Genomic DNA, 20,993 nt, shown 5'->3' with positions numbered 1-20,993 from the left:
CTCCTGGATTACAGGGGGTTCTTCTGCTCCCTGTCCTCATCTACCAGCTCAGGAGAACACTTGTCCTGAGGAAATCCTGTCTTGATGTTGAAAATTGAGGCAAAGAAGGAGTTAAGTACCTCAGCCTTTTCCTCATCTTTGGTAACCATATCCCCCCCAATAAGGAATGGAGGTTGTCCATAGCATTCCTTTTGCCATTAATGTATTTCTAAAAACATATTTATTATCCTTCACAGAAGCAGCCATGTTAAGCTCTAATTGAACTTTCACCTCTCTACTTTTCTCTCTGCATAACCTAATGACATCCTTAAACATTTCCTGAGTTGCCCGCCCCTCTGTCCAAAGGTGATGCACTCTCATCTTTTCCCTGAGTTCCTCCAAAAGCTCCCTGTCCACCCAGGCCGGTCATTTTCCTCACCAGCTCATTTTTTGTCACAGAGGGACAGGCTGTTCCTGCTCCTTCAAGACTTTTTTCTTGAAGTGTGTCCATCCTTCCTGGAATCCTTTGTTTTAAAAGGCTCTTTCCCTTAAAAAACTCAGTAGCTGATTTAGTACTCCCCATATCTGCATCTTTAATCGGCTGAAGTCTGTTCTCCCTAAGTCCAGTGTGGGAGTTTTGTTGATGCCCCTCCTTCTTTCACAGAATATTTCAAAACTCAGTGATTTCATGGCCACTGTACCCCAGGCAGCCTCCAACCCCCACATCCCCCAGCAGCCCTTCTCTGTCTGTGAACAGCAGGAGAGACAGCTTTCCTTGGCAGTGGGAAGAGAAGGAAACCTCCCCAAAGTGCAGCTTGGCAGGTTCAGCCTGGAGGGGAGGAGAAAGAAAAGTCCCTGCCAGGGTAGAATTTTGGTGCAGGAGGTGTCCCAGCGTGAGACTGGACCATGCCATGGCTGTGTGTGCCAGGAGCCGGCAGTCAGTGGGGCCCAGGGATGCTCCAAGGGACTTGGAGTTTTGCTTCTGACTCCTTGAGCAGCACCTTCAATCTTCTCTCAGTGCCTGAGGGTGCTGGTATCAGCCCCAAATCCAGACTGGGGTTCATTAAAATACAGAAAGCCTCGGGGGCTCTTTCTCTTCCTTCCACTGTCTTCAAGTCCAAGGCTTGTGCAGCTGCTTGGAGTCAGCTTGGAGTTCTGTTGAGGAGGAAGATTTTCAAATCCACCTTTTTTTTTTTTTTTTTTTTTTTAAATCAAGGGTGTATTTTTTTATTTTCTAGTTGAGAGAAGAGGTGACAGAAGCATTCCCCAAGTGATCCTGATGCTGAATGTCTCCTGAGGAGGTCTGGTCAGGGAGAAGAATGAGCCCCTTGTGGGCTGCCCCTGTTTGGCCAACCTGCTCCTCACCCCGAGCCTCAGCATGTCTGACATTGCCCACCTGGGACTGACAGCCCAAAACATTGAGAACATTTATCAACTTTTCTTTATCATTAAAATCTGATTCATTAATAAAAACAAAATTTTACTTTTTTATAATAATTCTGTATTTTTCTAACCTAATTTTTATATTTATATGAAAGAATTTATACATTTTTAGCAACTAAAAACATTATTGGTCTTTGTTTCTAAATACCAAAATTCCTTTCATAAATTAATTAACCACTATTTCTCCCTCTTTATGCTAATTACACCTATTTGTAATCCTTAGATTATCATTATTAAAATCTCCTCAGACAGGGTAAAAGGAGCAAGTTTGGGGTCCATGGAGACTTTTCTGAGAAACATTTGGGGCAGTTTTGGGTCTGGGGAGGGAATTTAGAGAGAACTTGGGGGTCTGGAGGGCGCTTGGGAGAGCCGGGTGGGCACTTGGAGGGGGACTTGGGGATTCTGTGGGACAATTCGGGGTCAGGGGGAACACCTGGGGGTCCAGGCGGGCACTTGGGGGGCTGTAACGGGGCTCTCTGGGCCGCGGGGGATGATGGGAGTTGTAGGCACCGGTATAATGAGGCTTAATGGCGCCGCGGAGCATCATGGGAGTTGGAGGCGCATCTCCAATGAGTTCTGGTGAGTCGCGGGGCATGACGGGAGATGAAGTCCCGGCTGGAATAGCTCTCTATGGGCGCCGCGGAGCATGATGGGAGCTGTAGTCCCGGAAGTGGCTCAGAAGGCGCGTTTGGCGGTGTGGGGAAGCGCTTGGAGAATATTTTTGCGTCCGAGTCGTGGCTGCAGGTCCTGGGGGCGAATGTACACGGCTCGGGAGCACTTGGGGGGAACCTGGGGAGGTGTAACCGGGCTCTTTAGGGCGCGGGGCACGGCAGTAGGTTTGGGCGCGGAACTGTGTTGTGGGATGATGGGAGATGAATTCCCAGCAGTGGCTGGAAGGGGAATCTGTGGGGTCGGGAGCATTCAGGGATCCAGGGACACTTTGGGGGGCCTCGAACGGGTGCTGAGGGGGCACTCGGGGATCCTGAAGGGTCTGGGGGACACATGGGACCTATGGGGGTCGATCCGGGAGTTCTGGGGAGCGCAGGGCATATTCCCAGTTCCTCACAACGTGGTCTCAATTGCCCCCTGCAGGCTCCTACTGACTGCCAGTATGATCCCAGTATGATCCCAGTATGATGTCAGTACACAGCCAGTGCAATCTCAGCCACTGCCAGGATGATCCCAGTCCAAACCAGTCCCTGCCAGTGCTGCCACTCCTGGGATCCCCCAGCCCTCTCTGTGTTCCCCGGTCCCACATCTCCCCAGAGGAGCCCCAAGGGCTGGCAGTCCCCAGCCAGGGTTCCCAGCCAGCCCCAGGTTGGATCTGCAGCCCCCAATTTTCCCAGTTTCCCTCTCCTTTTCCCCGGGCCGGGTTCCCCCCGTCCCCAGCGGGTGGGAGCAGCGGAGAGCCCCGCGCTGCCCATCCCGACCTGTCCCGGCTCCATCCCCGCTCCTGCCGTGGGCTGTGAGGGGTTTGGGAATGGGGCACCGAGGGTGTCACTGCTCCTGGGGGAGGAGGTGGAGGGATGGAAGAGGAGGGATGAAGAAGGAGAGAGAGAAAGGATGGAAGTAGGAGAAGGAGGTGGGGTTAGGGAGGAAGAGGAGGAGGAAGGATGGAAGGGGAGGAGAGGGAGGAAGAGGAGGGACAAAGGAGGATCAGGGAAAGGAGAAGTAACCACAAGGTCAAGCACTCCATGAATTCATAGCCCCCTCCTGTGGGATCATCACCCACCATCCCACAGGTGATGGGGGAGTGGGAGCTTTGCCCGGACATCCTGGGGGGGTTCCCTGGGTTGGGTTTGTTTTGCGGGCAGGGATGTTTGGAGAATGTGGAACTCCAAAGCTGAGCGGAAAATCCTACTTGGGGGGACATTGGGGGGTCTCACCATCCTTAAGTGGGGAGATGGAAACGGGGAACTTTTCGGATTCCTGGCACTCCCAGCAGCCTGGGGATGGTAGGGACTGAGCAGACAGGTTGTCCCCAGTACAAGCTTGACTCCCAGCAGCTGGGACAGGGGGGAACCCTTGAACCCCAAACAGGAGAGACTAGAGATGGGGAACTCCTGGGAGGCAATTTCAGGGCTGAATCTTGGTGTTTGGGAGGTTTTTATGGAAGGCTTGTGATTTCTAGAGATGGACTTGGGCAGGAGGAACCCCCTATTCCAATGTGCACATGAATTGTATTTCTCCCCAAACATGGATTTCTCATTCCCAGACTTTTGGCTGGATGGAGGAGGCAGCTGTGAGGAAGATGCACCAGGACACCCAGGCAGGTGAGGAGGAAGTCAGTGCCCCTTTCCCCCTCTCTCCTGCTCCATCTCCCAGCCCAGCCTGGCCCCCGGCTGCAGGACAACCTCGCTGCCGACGCCGTCCTGCCGGGGACGCACTGGGGGGATCTCCTTCCCCTTCCCTCTGGCACGGAGGCAAATCCCATCCTCTCCTTGTCCTTCCTCCTCCAGACAAGGAGCTGAGGATGGAGACCAGGGAGGACAAATCCCCACGGCAGAACCTCGTAGAAGAGGCCGTTTTCAGCGGTACCACAGTGCAGGAATCCAATGGGGAGGAAAATCCCCAGAGATCCTGACGGAGGAGGGGCTCCAAACCCATCCCAGGGTGCTCTGAGGAGGAAAGACCCACCCTGTGCCGGGAAGGCGGCTGGAGATCCAGCCAGGGCTCTGAGCTGGTGGTCCATGAGCAGCTTCAGGATGGGGAGAAGCCCTACAAGTGCTTGGAGTGTGGGAAGAGCTTCAGCCACAGCAACAGCCTGATCTGTCACCAGATGATCCACACTGGGGAATGGGCCTATGAGTGTGGGCAATGTGGGAAGGGCTTCAGCTGCAACTCCCAACTCATCATCCACCAGCGCATCCACACTGGGGAGAGGCCCTAGGAGTGTTCCAAGTGTGGGAAGAGGTTTCAGAGGAGCTCCAATCTCCTCAGGCACCAGCGGATTCATACGGATGAGAGGCCCTTCTGCTGCCCTGACTGTGGGGAGGGCTTCAAGCGAAACTCCAACCTCATCACCCACCGGCGCATCCACACTGGGGAGAGACCCTATGAGTGTGGGGAATGTGGGAAGAGCTTCAGCCACAACTACAGCCTGATCTGCCACCAGAGGACCCACACTGGGGAACGGCCCTATGAGTGTGGGGAGTGTGGGATGACCTTCAGCCGGAGGTTCCAACTCATCATCCACCAGGTGATCCACACTGGGGAGAGGCCCTATGAGTGTCCTGAGTGTGGGAAGAGGTTTCAGAGCAGCTCCCATCTCCTCCAGCACCAGCGGATTCACACGGATGAGAGGCCCTTCCGCTGCCCTGACTGCAGGAAGGGCTTCAAGTACAACTCCCACCTCATCACCCACCGGCGCATCCACACCGGGGAGAGGCCCTGTGAGTGTCCCCAGTGTGGGAAGAGCTTCACCCAGAGCTCTAACTTGACCAAACACCAACGGAGGCACCGGTAAGGGAAGCCCTGTGAGTTCCCCAAGTGCAGGAAGAGCTTCGTGTGCTGCTCCAGCTCCATCTCCCATCAGAGGACCCATGTTGGGCAGAGCTCTGATGACCCACGTTCCCAGTGATCTGTGTTGGGAACACACTGGGGTGATGATCATTTTATTTTGGTTTCAATTATCTTTGGATTTATCTTCATCTATTTAAAACAGAGAAATAGTGGTAAAAATCAACAAATTCATCAAAGGCATCTAAAACCTCACATTTTACTAGTGCTTCAAGGGAATCTGGGAGATACTTGGGGTATTTGGGGGTTGTGGCGTTATTTGGTAGAGTTGTCTCCATTTCTTGGCACTCAAAGAGACGAGAGGGTTTGATCTGTCACCTCAAAACCACTCAATGCCACTGAATTCTACTCAGTCCCTCTCCAAAATTATTCAATTTCACAGTCCCTCAGGGTGTGATGTCTTAAGTTTTAGCTTTCATATTTTTCATATTCTGCGCTGCCTAGGTTTGTAGTTTTGAACTTCGTATTAAGTGTTAGTGAGCTCTCTTCACAGAGTAGGTAGACAAAACAATTCCTTTTCTAGCTTGATACCAAGGACAATTGTTACAAGTTTCAGGCCCAAAAGCATGAAGAAGGGTGGACTGAAGAGAGAAAACAAGAAAGATGGGACTTCATCATCTGAAGCTGTCACTGCACAATGAGCCCCAATATCCAGATGGACCTAAACTTCTAAAAATGTATGACCTCATGATGAGTTGTCCATTTTTGTGACCATTTTTGGTCAGTCCTGGGTGTAGCTCTGGCCAGGTTCTTGTACTGCCCAAGGTGTATCCTTTAAGGCCTTTTAATAAACTTTATTCTTAACTCTGTCCAGCCTCTGTTCTAGGTCAGCCTTCTGAAGGCATCAGGTGGAATGGGGTTGGAAGGGGATTGGGTGAAGTGGGATGGAAATCAGGAGGGGTGAGATGGGCATTGGGTGGGGCAGGATGGGTGGGATGGGGATTGGTGTAACTTTTCTCTTTTTGCTTCTTTAGGGCTGAATTTTTTGTGGATATAACTTTTCTCTAGTCTCTCAGCCTCCTTTGGGCTGAATTCCTCTGGAATCCTCCCTCATGGGGAGTCCCACTTATCTCAGTCCTTAACATTCGAAGAAAACTCCCGGGCTCATTAGATTCTGGTTTCTGGTGTTTATTGAAGGATCCTTACAAAAACCTGGCAGGTCTATCCAGATGAGCTGCACAAGCTTAAATCACCACAGCCTGGCTCATCTCGTTCTAATGATACAAAATGGCCCCGAACCACGCGGTCTTTTCACCTTTATACCAATTTTTACCCTATTAACTACAGACACGTGTATTGTTATTATATCTCAACAAATAGGTTTTCTAGATCTACTCACGTAATTAAACGTGTGACTAACTCTAAACCAATCATTCTTTGTGCTTCTAAAAACTGCAGAAGCATGGAGAAGAAGGAAGAAGAAAAATTAAAAACTACACCTTTTTTCCTTCATCTTTACTCCACGTGTGAAACCCTCTAAAAATCTATATTTTCACCTCAGTGTTAAAAGAAACATTTTTCTACTTTCTATCATATTTCTTACAAACCCTGGCTTGCTCAGGGATATTTGGAAGCCGTTCTGTCAATATTATATATGATTCATATATTCTTTAAATAATTGAATAGACAGAGAAATGTCCCTGCATTTCTAGATTCCTACACGTTTCCTCAAAATCACACAAAATTCCACAAAAATCCCTCAAAATTCCATAAACATCCCACAAAATTCCCTAAATCTTCTCAAAACCCTACCATATTCCAGAAACATCCCACCAGATCTCTAAAAATTCCACAAAATCAAGAAAAATCCGTCAAAATTTTTCAAGTCTCCACAAAATCCCATAAAATTCTGGAAAAAAATGCCACCAAATTGCAGAAATATTCTCAAAACCCTACCAAATTCCAGAAAAATCCCACAAAATCTCCAAAAATTTCCACAAAATCTAAGAATAATCCCACAATATTTGTCAAGTCTCCACGAAATCCCTAAAGATTCCAGAAAAAAATCTCAGAAAATTCCCTAAATCTTCCCAAAGCCCTACCAAATTCCAATAACATCCCACAAAATCCCCACACATTTCCACAAAATCTAAGAAAATACCTCAAAATCCTTCAAGTCTCCTCAAAATCCCACAAAATTGCAGAAAAATCTCACAAAATTGCAGAAAAATCTCACAAAATTGCAGAAATCTTGTGAAAACCCTACCAAATTCCAGATACATCCCACAAAATCTCCACAAATCTCCAAAAAATCAATAAAATATCCAACAAAATTCCAGAAAAAAACTCCAATACAATTGCAGAAATATTCTCAAAACCTCACAAAATTACACTAACATCCTACCAAATTTTCACAAACTTCCACAAAATCTAGAAAAATACCACAAAATTCCCCATGTCTCCTCAAAATTCCTCAAAATTCCACAAAATTACCACCAAATTTCTTCAATATTTTACAGAATTCAAGAAAAATCCCACAAAATATCAGAAAAATCACATGCAATTCCCTAAATTTTCTGAAAACCCCACCAAATTCTAGAAACATCCCACAATATCCCCACTAATTTCCACAAAATCGAAAAAAATACCTCAAAATTCTTCATGTCCCCTGAAAATCCCTTAAATTTCCCCAAAACTGCTACAAAATCTCCCCAGTATCCTGCAAAATTCAAGAAAAATCCCACAAAATTCATTAAATGTTCTCAAAACCCTGGCAAATTCCAGAAACATCCCGCCATAGCCACAAAATTCCCACAAAATCTAAGAAAAATCCATAACAATTCTTCAAGTCCCCTCAAAATCACTCAAATTTGCAGAAAAAAATCTCCAAAAAATTCCCTACATCTTCCCAAACCCCTACCAAATGCCAGAAATATCCCAAAAAATCCCACAAATTTCCACAAAATCTAAGAAAATACCTCAAAACCCTTCATGTCAACTCAAAATCTTTCAAGATTCCACAAAACTCCCACAAAATCTCCTCAATATCCTACCAAATTCAAGAAAAATCCCACAAATTGCAGAAAAATCCCACACAATTCCCTAAATTTTCTCAAAACCCCAGCAAAGCTCCAGAAACACCGCACAAAATCCCCACAAATTTCCACAAAATCTAAGAAAAATCTCTCACAATTCTTCAAGTCTAAAAATCCAACAAAATACCAGAAAATTCCACAACAGTACAAAAAAATCCCAGAAAACTCCCCAAATATCCCACCAAATCCCCAAAAATTTCCACAAAATTTCAGAAAAATCCCACACAATTCTTCAAGTCTCTCCAAAATCCCTCAAGATCCTACAAAAATCCCACAAAATCACCTCAATATCCTACAAAATCTAAGAAAAATCCCACCACATGCCAGAAAAATCCCACAAAATCCCCACAAATATCCACAAAATCTAAAATAATACCTCAAAATTCTTCATATCACCTCAAAATCTTTCAAGATTCCACAAAACTCCCACAAAATCTCCTCAATATCCTACAAAATTCAAGAAAAATCCCACAAAATCACAGAAAAATCCCACACAATTCCCTAAATGTTCTCAAAACCCCACCAAATTCCAGAAACATCCCACAATATCCCCACAAATTTCCACAAAATCTAAAAAAATATCTCAAATTGTTCATGTCTTCTCAAAATCCTTAAAAAATTCCACAAACCTCCCACAAAATCACCCCAATATCCTACAAAATCTAAGAAAAATCCCAAAAAATGCCAGAAATATCCCACAAAATTCATTAAATGTTTTCAAAACCCCACCAAATTCGAGAAATATCCCACAAAATCCCCACACATTTCCACAAAATATAAGAAAATACCTCAAAATCCTTCATGACTCTTCAAAATCTTTCAAGATTCCACAAAACTCCTACAAAATCACCCCAATATCCTACAAAATCTTAGAAAAATCCCAGGAAATTGCAGAAAAATCCCATACAATTCCTTAAATGTTCTCAAAACCCCACCAAATCTCCAGAAACATCCCACAATATCCTCACAAATATCCACAAAATCTAAGAAAAAACTTTCACAATTCTTCAAGTCTCCTCAAAATCCCACAAAATACCAGAAAATTCCACAACAGTACAAAAAAATCCCACAAAATTCCAGAAATATCCTACCAAATCCCCACACATTTCCACAAAATTTCAGAAAACTCCCTCACAATTCTTCAAGTCTCTTCAAAATCCCTCAAGATTCTACAAAAATCCCACAAAATCACCTCAATATCCTACAAAATTCAAGAAAAATCACACCAAATGCCAGAAATATCACACAAAATTCATTAAATGTTCTCAAAACCCCACCAAATTGCAGAAACATCCCACAAAATCCCCACACATTTTCCACAAAATCTAAGAAAAATCCCTAACAATTCTTCATGTCTCCTGAAAATCCCTCAAATTTCCAGAAAAAAATCTCAAAAAATTCCCTACATCTTCCCAAAGCCCTACCAAATTCCAGAAACATCCCATGAAATCCCCACACATTTGCATAAAATCTAAGAAAACACCTCAAAACCCTTCATGTCACCTCAAAATCCCTCAAGCTTCCACAAAACTCCCACAAAACAACCTTAATATCCTACAAAATTCAAGAAAAATCTTACAAAATTGAAGAAAAATCCCATACAATTCCCTAAATGTTCTCAAAACCCTACCAAATTCCAGAAACATCCCACAATATCCCCACTAATTTCCACAAAAATCTAAGAAAATACCTCAAAATTCTTCATGTCTCCTCAAAATCCCACAAAATACCAGAAAATTCCACAACAGTACAAAAAAATCCCACAAAATTCCAGAAACATCCTACCAAATCTCCACAAAATTCCACAAAATCTAAGAAAATCCCTAACCATTCTTCACGTCTCCTAAAAAACACACCAAGTTTCCAGAAAAAACTCCCAACAGAATTGCAGAAAGCTTCTTAAAAACCTACCAAATTCCAGAAACATCCCGCAAAACGCCCACAATTTTCCACAAAATCTAAAAAAATCCCTCAAAATCCTTCATGTCACCTCAAAATCCCAGAAGATTGCACAAAACTCCCACAAAATCACACCAATATCCAACAAAATTAAGAAAAATCACACCAAATGCAAGAAAAATCCAACAAAATTCATTAAATTGCTCAAAACCCCACCAAATTCCAAAAACATCCCATAATATCCACACAAATTTCCACAAAATCTAAAAAAATCCCTCAAAATCCTTCAGGTCTCCTCAAAATCCCACAAAATACGAGAAAATTCCACAACAGTACAAAAAACTCCCACCAAATTCCAGAAACATCCTACCAAATCTCCACAAAATTCCACAAAATCTAAGAAAAATCCCTCACAATTCTTCAAGTCTCCTCAAAATCCCATGAAAATTCCAGAAAAAACTCCAACAAAATTGTATAAAGATTCTCTAAACCATACCAAATTCCAGAAATATCTCAAAAAAACCCCACAAATTTCCACAAAATCTAAAAAAATCCTTCAAAATCCTTCATGTCACCTCAAAATCCTTCAAGATTGCACAAAACTCACACAAAATCACCCCAATATCCTACAAATTCTAAGAAAAATCACACCAAATGCAAGAAATATCCCACAAAATTCATTAAATGTTCTCAAAACCCCACCAAATTCCAAAAACATCCCACAATATCCCCACTAATTTCCACAAAATCTAAGAAAAAACCTCAAAACCCTTCATGTCTCTACAAAATCCCTTAAATTTCCACAAAACTCCTACAAAATCTCCACAATATCCTGCAAAATTCAAGAAAAATCCCACAAAATTCATTAAATGTTCTCAAAACCCCACCAAATTCCAGAAACATCCCACAATTACCCACAAATTTCCACATAATCAAAAAAAATACCTCTAAATACTTCATGTCACCTCAAAATCCCACAAAATACCAGAAAATTCCACAACAGTACAAAAAAATTCCACAAAATTGCAGAAACATCCTACCAAATCTCCACAAAATTTCAAAAAATCTAAGAAAATCCCTAACCATTCTTCACGTCTCCTCAAAATCACACCAAGTTTACAGAAAAAACTCCAACACAATTGCAGAAAGATTCTCAAAACCCTACCAAATTCCAGAAACATCCCACAAAACCCCTACAAATTTCCACAAAATCTAAAAAATACTTCAAATTGTTAATGTCACCTCAAAATTTCTCAAGATTCCACAAACTTCCCACAAAATCACCCCAAAATCCTACAAAATCTTAGAAAAATTCCAAAAATTGAAGAAAAATCCAACAAAATTCATTAAATTGCACAAAACCCCACCAAATTCCAGAAATATCCCACAATATCCCCACAAATTTCCACAAAATCTAAGAAAATACCTCAAAATCCTTCATGTCTTTTCAAAATCCCACAAAACAACAAAAAATTCTACAACAGTACAAAAAAATCCCACAAAATTCCAAAAACATCCTACCAAATCTCCACAAAATTCCACAAAATCTAAGAAAAATCCCTCACAATTCTTCAAGTCTCTTCAAAATCCCTCAAGATTCTACAAACATCCCACAAAATCACCCCAATATCCTACAAAATTCAAGAAAAATCCCAAGAAATTGCAGAAAAATCCCATACAATTCCCTAAATGTTCTCAAAACCCCCACCGAATTCCAAAAACATTCCACAATATCCCCACTAATTTCCACAAAATCTAAAAAAATCCCTCAAAATCCTTCATGTCACCTCAAAATCCCAGAAGATTGCACAAAACTCCCACAAAATCACACCAATATCCAACAAAATTAAGAAAAATCACACCAAATGCAAGAAAAATCCAACAAAATTCATTAAATTGCTCAAAACCCCACCAAATTCCAAAAACATCCCATAATATCCACACAAATTTCCACAAAATCTAAAAAAATCCCTCAAAATCCTTCAGGTCTCCTCAAAATCCCACAAAATACGAGAAAATTCCACAACAGTACAAAAAACTCCCACCAAATTCCAGAAACATCCTACCAAATCTCCACAAAATTCCACAAAATCTAAGAAAAATCCCTCACAATTCTTCAAGTCTCCTCAAAATCCCATGAAAATTCCAGAAAAAACTCCAACAAAATTGTATAAAGATTCTCTAAACCATACCAAATTCCAGAAATATCTCAAAAAAACCCCACAAATTTCCACAAAATCTAAAAAAATCCTTCAAAATCCTTCATGTCAACTCAAAATCTTTCAAGATTCCACAAAACTCCCACAAAATCTCCTCAATATCCTACCAAATTCAAGAAAAATCCCACAAATTGCAGAAAAATCCCACACAATTCCCTAAATTTTCTCAAAACCCCAGCAAAGCTCCAGAAACACCGCACAAAATCCCCACAAATTTCCACAAAATCTAAGAAAAATCTCTCACAATTCTTCAAGTCTAAAAATCCAACAAAATACCAGAAAATTCCACAACAGTACAAAAAAATCCCAGAAAACTCCCCAAATATCCCACCAAATCCCCAAAAATTTCCACAAAATTTCAGAAAAATCCCACACAATTCTTCAAGTCTCTCCAAAATCCCTCAAGATCCTACAAAAATCCCACAAAATCACCTCAATATCCTACAAAATCTAAGAAAAATCCCACCACATGCCAGAAAAATCCCACAAAATCCCCACAAATATCCACAAAATCTAAAATAATACCTCAAAATTCTTCATATCACCTCAAAATCTTTCAAGATTCCACAAAACTCCCACAAAATCTCCTCAATATCCTACAAAATTCAAGAAAAATCCCACAAAATCACAGAAAAATCCCACACAATTCCCTAAATGTTCTCAAACCCCCACCAAATTCCAGAAACATCCCACAATATCCCCACAAATTTCCACAAAATCTAAAAAAATATCTCAAATTGTTCATGTCTTCTCAAAATCCTTAAAAAATTCCACAAACCTCCCACAAAATCACCCCAATATCCTACAAAATCTAAGAAAAATCCCAAAAAATGCCAGAAATATCCCACAAAATTCATTAAATGTTTTCAAAACCCCACCAAATTCGAGAAATATCCCACAAAATCCCCACACATTTCCACAAAATATAAGAAAATACCTCAAAATCCTTCATGACTCTTCAAAATCTTTCAAGATTCCACAAAACTCCTACAAAATCACCCCAATATCCTACAAAATCTTAGAAAAATCCCAGGAAATTGCAGAAAAATCCCATACAATTCCTTAAATGTTCTCAAAACCCCACCAAATCTCCAGAAACATCCCACAATATCCTCACAAATATCCACAAAATCTAAGAAAAAACTTTCACAATTCTTCAAGTCTCCTCAAAATCCCACAAAATACCAGAAAATTCCACAACAGTACAAAAAAATCCCACAAAATTCCAGAAATATCCTACCAAATCCCCACACATTTCCACAAAATTTCAGAAAACTCCCTCACAATTCTTCAAGTCTCTTCAAAATCCCTCAAGATTCTACAAAAATCCCACAAAATCACCTCAATATCCTACAAAATTCAAGAAAAATCACACCAAATGCCAGAAATATCACACAAAATTCATTAAATGTTCTCAAAACCCCACCAAATTGCAGAAACATCCCACAAAATCCCCACACATTTTCCACAAAATCTAAGAAAAATCCCTAACAATTCTTCATGTCTCCTGAAAATCCCTCAAATTTCCAGAAAAAAATCTCAAAAAATTCCCTACATCTTCCCAAAGCCCTACCAAATTCCAGAAACATCCCACGAAATCCCCACACATTTGCATAAAATCTAAGAAAACACCTCAAAACCCTTCATGTCACCTCAAAATCCCTCAAGCTTCCACAAAACTCCCACAAAACAACCTTAATATCCTACAAAATTCAAGAAAAATCTTACAAAATTGAAGAAAAATCCCATACAATTCCCTAAATGTTCTCAAAACCCCACCAAATTCCAGAAACATCCCACAATATCCCCACTAATTTCCACAAAAATCTAAGAAAATACCTCAAAATTCTTCATGTCTCCTCAAAATCCCACAAAATACCAGAAAATTCCACAACAGTACAAAAAAATCCCACAAAATTCCAGAAACATCCTACCAAATCTCCACAAAATTCCACAAAATCTAAGAAAATCCCTAACCATTCTTCACGTCTCCTAAAAAACACACCAAGTTTCCAGAAAAAACTCCCAACAGAATTGCAGAAAGCTTCTTAAAAACCTACCAAATTCCAGAAACATCCCGCAAAACGCCCACAATTTTCCACAAAATCTAAAAAAATCCCTCAAAATCCTTCATGTCACCTCAAAATCCCAGAAGATTGCACAAAACTCCCACAAAATCACACCAATATCCAACAAAATTAAGAAAAATCACACCAAATGCAAGAAAAATCCAACAAAATTCATTAAATTGCTCAAAACCCCACCAAATTCCAAAAACATCCCATAATATCCACACAAATTTCCACAAAATCTAAAAAAATCCCTCAAAATCCTTCAGGTCTCCTCAAAATCCCACAAAATACGAGAAAATTCCACAACAGTACAAAAAACTCCCACCAAATTCCAGAAACATCCTACCAAATCTCCACAAAATTCCACAAAATCTAAGAAAAATCCCTCACAATTCTTCAAGTCTCCTCAAAATCCCATGAAAATTCCAGAAAAAACTCCAACAAAATTGTATAAAGATTCTCTAAACCATACCAAATTCCAGAAATATCTCAAAAAAACCCCACAAATTTCCACAAAATCTAAAAAAATCCTTCAAAATCCTTCATGTCACCTCAAAATCCTTAAAGATTGCACAAAACTCACACAAAATCACCCCAATATCCTACAAATTCTAAGAAAAATCACACCAAATGCAAGAAATATCCCACAAAATTCATTAAATGTTCTCAAAACCCCACCAAATTCCAAAAACATCCCACAATATCCCCACTAATTTCCACAAAATCTAAGAAAAAACCTCAAAACCCTTCATGTCTCTACAAAATCCCTTAAATTTCCACAAAACTCCTACAAAATCTCCACAATATCCTGCAAAATTCAAGAAAAATCCCACAAAATTCATTAAATGTTCTCAAAACCCCACCAAATTCCAGAAACATCCCACAATTACCCACAAATTTCCACATAATCAAAAAAAATACCTCTAAATACTTCATGTCACCTCAAAATCCCACAAAATACCAGAAAATTCCACAACAGTACCAAAAAATTCCACAAAATTGCAGAAACATCCTACCAAATCTCAACAAAATTTCACAAAATCTAAGAAAATCCCTAACCATTCTTCACGTCTCCTCAAAATCACACCAAATTCCAGAAAAAACTCCAACACAATTGCAGAAAGATTCTCAAAACCCCACCAAATTCCAGTAACATCCCACAATATCCCCACTAATTTCCACAAAATCTAAGAAAACACCTCAAAACCGTTCATGTCTCCAGAAAATCCCTTAAATTTCCACAAAACTCCTACAAAATCTCCACAATATCCTGCAAAATTCAAAAACATCCCACAAAATTCATTAAATGTTCTCAAAACCCCACCAAATTCTAGAAACATCCCACAATATCCCCACTAATTTCCACAAAATCGAAAAAAATACCTCAAAATTCTTCATGTCCCCTGAAAATCCCTTAAATTTCCCCAAAACTGCTACAAAATCTCCCCAGTATCCTGCAAAATTCAAGAAAAATCCCACAAAATTCATTAAATGTTCTCAAAACCCTGGCAAATTCCAGAAACATCCCGCCATAGCCACAAAATTCCCACAAAATCTAAGAAAAATCCATAACAATTCTTCAAGTCCCCTCAAAATCACTCAAATTTGCAGAAAAAAATCTCCAAAAAATTCCCTACATCTTCCCAAACCCCTACCAAATGCCAGAAATATCCCAAAAAATCCCACAAATTTCCACAAAATCTAAGAAAATACCTCAAAACCCTTCATGTCAACTCAAAATCTTTCAAGATTCCACAAAACTCCCACAAAATCTCCTCAATATCCTACCAAATTCAAGAAAAATCCCACAAATTGCAGAAAAATCCCACACAATTCCCTAAATTTTCTCAAAACCCCAGCAAAGCTCCAGAAACACCGCACAAAATCCCCACAAATTTCCACAAAATCTAAGAAAAATCTCTCACAATTCTTCAAGTCTAAAAATCCAACAAAATACCAGAAAATTCCACAACAGTACAAAAAAATCCCAGAAAACTCCCCAAATATCCCACCAAATCCCCAAAAATTTCCACAAAATTTCAGAAAAATCCCACACAATTCTTCAAGTCTCTCCAAAATCCCTCAAGATCCTACAAAAATCCCACAAAATCACCTCAATATCCTACAAAATCTAAGAAAAATCCCACCACATGCCAGAAAAATCCCACAAAATCCCCACAAATATCCACAAAATCTAAAATAATACCTCAAAATTCTTCATATCACCTCAAAATCTTTCAAGATTCCACAAAACTCCCACAAAATCTCCTCAATATCCTACAAAATTCAAGAAAAATCCCACAAAATCACAGAAAAATCCCACACAATTCCCTAAATGTTCTCAAAACCCCACCAAATTCCAGAAACATCCCACAATATCCCCACAAATTTCCACAAAATCTAAAAAAATATCTCAAATTGTTCATGTCTTCTCAAAATCCTTAAAAAATTCCACAAACCTCCCACAAAATCACCCCAATATCCTACAAAATCTAAGAAAAATCCCAAAAAATGCCAGAAATATCCCACAAAATTCATTAAATGTTTTCAAAACCCCACCAAATTCGAGAAATATCCCACAAAATCCCCACACATTTCCACAAAATATAAGAAAATACCTCAAAATCCTTCATGACTCTTCAAAATCTTTCAAGATTCCACAAAACTCCTACAAAATCACCCCAATATCCTACAAAATCTTAGAAAAATCCCAGGAAATTGCAGAAAAATCCCATACAATTCCTTAAATGTTCTCAAAACCCCACCAAATCTCCAGAAACATCCCACAATATCCTCACAAATATCCACAAAATCTAAGAAAAAACTTTCACAATTCTTCAAGTCTCCTCAAAATCCCACAAAATACCAGAAAATTCCACAACAGTACAAAAAAATCCCACAAAATTCCAGAAATATCCTACCAAATCCCCACACATTTCCACAAAATTTCAGAAAACTCCCTCACAATTCTTCAAGTCTCTTCAAAATCCCTCAAGATTCTACAAAAATCCCACAAAATCACCTCAATATCCTACAAAATTCAAGAAAAATCACACCAAATGCCAGAAATATCACACAAAATTCATTAAATGTTCTCAAAACCCCACCAAATTGCAGAAACATCCCACAAAATCCCCACACATTTTCCACAAAATCTAAGAAAAATCCCTAACAATTCTTCATGTCTCCTGAAAATCCCTCAAATTTCCAGAAAAAAATCTCAAAAAATTCCCTACATCTTCCCAAAGCCCTACCAAATTCCAGAAACATCCCATGAAATCCCCACACATTTGCATAAAATCTAAGAAAACACCTCAAAACCCTTCATGTCACCTCAAAATCCCTCAAGCTTCCACAAAACTCCCACAAAACAACCTTAATATCCTACAAAATTCAAGAAAAATCTTACAAAATTGAAGAAAAATCCCATACAATTCCCTAAATGTTCTCAAAACCCCACCAAATTCCAGAAACATCCCACAATATCCCCACTAATTTCCACAAAAATCTAAGAAAATACCTCAAAATTCTTCATGTCTCCTCAAAATCCCACAAAATACCAGAAAATTCCACAACAGTACAAAAAAATCCCACAAAATTCCAGAAACATCCTACCAAATCTCCACAAAATTCCACAAAATCTAAGAAAATCCCTAACCATTCTTCACGTCTCCTAAAAAACACACCAAGTTTCCAGAAAAAACTCCCAACAGAATTGCAGAAAGCTTCTTAAAAACCTACCAAATTCCAGAAACATCCCGCAAAACGCCCACAATTTTCCACAAAATCTAAAAAAATCCCTCAAAATCCTTCATGTCACCTCAAAATCCCAGAAGATTGCACAAAACTCCCACAAAATCACACCAATATCCAACAAAATTAAGAAAAATCACACCAAATGCAAGAAAAATCCAACAAAATTCATTAAATTGCTCAAAACCCCACCAAATTCCAAAAACATCCCATAATATCCACACAAATTTCCACAAAATCTAAAAAAATCCCTCAAAATCCTTCAGGTCTCCTCAAAATCCCACAAAATACGAGAAAATTCCACAACAGTACAAAAAACTCCCACCAAATTCCAGAAACATCCTACCAAATCTCCACAAAATTCCACAAAATCTAAGAAAAATCCCTCACAATTCTTCAAGTCTCCTCAAAATCCCATGAAAATTCCAGAAAAAACTCCAACAAAATTGTATAAAGATTCTCTAAACCATACCAAATTCCAGAAATATCTCAAAAAAACCCCACAAATTTCCACAAAATCTAAAAAAATCCTTCAAAATCCTTCATGTCACCTCAAAATCCTTCAAGATTGCACAAAACTCACACAAAATCACCCCAATATCCTACAAATTCTAAGAAAAATCACACCAAATGCAAGAAATATCCCACAAAATTCATTAAATGTTCTCAAAACCCCACCAAATTCCAAAAACATCCCACAATATCCCCACTAATTTCCACAAAATCTAAGAAAAAACCTCAAAACCCTTCATGTCTCTACAAAATCCCTTAAATTTCCACAAAACTCCTACAAAATCTCCACAATATCCTGCAAAATTCAAGAAAAATCCCACAAAATTCATTAAATGTTCTCAAAACCCCACCAAATTCCAGAAACATCCCACAATTACCCACAAATTTCCACATAATCAAAAAAAATACCTCTAAATACTTCATGTCACCTCAAAATCCCACAAAATACCAGAAAATTCCACAACAGTACAAAAAATTCCACAAAATTGCAGAAACATCCTACCAAATCTCAACAAAATTTCACAAAATCTAAGAAAATCCCTAACCATTCTTCACGTCTCCTCAAAATCACACCAAATTCCAGAAAAAACTCCAACACAATTGCAGAAAGATTCTCAAAACCCCACCAAATTCCAGTAACATCCCACAATATCCCCACTAATTTCCACAAAATCTAAGAAAACACCTCAAAACCGTTCATGTCTCCAGAAAATCCCTTAAATTTCCACAAAACTCCTACAAAATCTCCACAATATCCTGCAAAATTCAAAAACATCCCACAAAATTCATTAAATGTTCTCAAAACCCCACCAAATTCTAGAAACATCCCACAATATCCCCACTAATTTCCACAAAATCGAAAAAAATACCTCAAAATTCTTCATGTCCCCTGAAAATCCCTTAAATTTCCCCAAAACTGCTACAAAATCTCCCCAGTATCCTGCAAAATTCAAGAAAAATCCCACAAAATTCATTAAATGTTCTCAAAACCCTGGCAAATTCCAGAAACATCCCGCCATAGCCACAAAATTCCCACAAAATCTAAGAAAAATCCATAACAATTCTTCAAGTCCCCTCAAAATCACTCAAATTTGCAGAAAAAAATCTCCAAAAAATTCCCTACATCTTCCCAAACCCCTACCAAATGCCAGAAATATCCCAAAAAATCCCACAAATTTCCACAAAATCTAAGAAAATACCTCAAAACCCTTCATGTCAACTCAAAATCTTTCAAGATTCCACAAAACTCCCACAAAATCTCCTCAATATCCTACCAAATTCAAGAAAAATCCCACAAATTGCAGAAAAATCCCACACAATTCCCTAAATTTTCTCAAAACCCCAGCAAAGCTCCAGAAACACCGCACAAAATCCCCACAAATTTCCACAAAATCTAAGAAAAATCTCTCACAATTCTTCAAGTCTAAAAATCCAACAAAATACCAGAAAATTCCACAACAGTACAAAAAAATCCCAGAAAACTCCCCAAATATCCCACCAAATCCCCAAAAATTTCCACAAAATTTCAGAAAAATCCCACACAATTCTTCAAGTCTCTCCAAAATCCCTCAAGATCCTACAAAAATCCCACAAAATCACCTCAATATCCTACAAAATCTAAGAAAAATCCCACCACATGCCAGAAAAATCCCACAAAATCCCCACAAATATCCACAAAATCTAAAATAATACCTCAAAATTCTTCATATCACCTCAAAATCTTTCAAGATTCCACAAAACTCCCACAAAATCTCCTCAATATCCTACAAAATTCAAGAAAAATCCCACAAAATCACAGAAAAATCCCACACAATTCCCTAAATGTTCTCAAACCCCCACCAAATTCCAGAAACATCCCACAATATCCCCACAAATTTCCACAAAATCTAAAAAAATATCTCAAATTGTTCATGTCTTCTCAAAATCCTTAAAAAATTCCACAAACCTCCCACAAAATCACCCCAATATCCTACAAAATCTAAGAAAAATCCCAAAAAATGCCAGAAATATCCCACAAAATTCATTAAATGTTTTCAAAACCCCACCAAATTCGAGAAATATCCCACAAAATCCCCACACATTTCCACAAAATATAAGAAAATACCTCAAAATCCTTCATGACTCTTCAAAATCTTTCAAGATTCCACAAAACTCCTACAAAATCACCCCAATATCCTACAAAATCTTAGAAAAATCCCAGGAAATTGCAGAAAAATCCCATACAATTCCTTAAATGTTCTCAAAACCCCACCAAATCTCCAGAAACATCCCACAATATCCTCACAAATATCCACAAAATCTAAGAAAAAACTTTCACAATTCTTCAAGTCTCCTCAAAATCCCACAAAATACCAGAAAATTCCACAACAGTACAAAAAAATCCCACAAAATTCCAGAAATATCCTACCAAATCCCCACACATTTCCACAAAATTTCAGAAAACTCCCTCACAATTCTTCAAGTCTCTTCAAAATCCCTCAAGATTCTACAAAAATCCCACAAAATCACCTCAATATCCTACAAAATTCAAGAAAAATCACACCAAATGCCAGAAATATCAC

The 20,993-nt window shown here is 39.4% G+C and overlaps 1 protein-coding gene and 1 long non-coding RNA gene across 2 annotated transcripts in view; both read left to right on the top strand.

The window, feature by feature from the left end:
* The window catches only part of LOC147647087 (uncharacterized), a 69,764-nt gene extending 64,876 nt beyond the window's left edge, over window positions 1–4,888 (top strand). The window contains 1 exon segment of the mRNA XM_086872374.1: window positions 4,271–4,888. Coding sequence (XP_086728500.1) covers window positions 4,271–4,888 — 618 coding nt within the window.
* Window positions 1–20,993, top strand: part of LOC147647078 (uncharacterized) — an 813,449-nt gene that overhangs the window by 457,610 nt on the left and 334,846 nt on the right. The gene's annotated exons all lie outside the window — the stretch shown is intronic.

This window comes from Cyanistes caeruleus, unplaced genomic scaffold (genome assembly GCF_971803275.1).
Source record: "Cyanistes caeruleus unplaced genomic scaffold, bCyaCae1.hap1.1 HAP1_SCAFFOLD_65, whole genome shotgun sequence".
Lineage (NCBI taxonomy): Eukaryota > Metazoa > Chordata > Aves > Passeriformes > Paridae > Cyanistes > Cyanistes caeruleus.
This window is presented reverse-complemented; position numbering and strand designations above follow the sequence as displayed.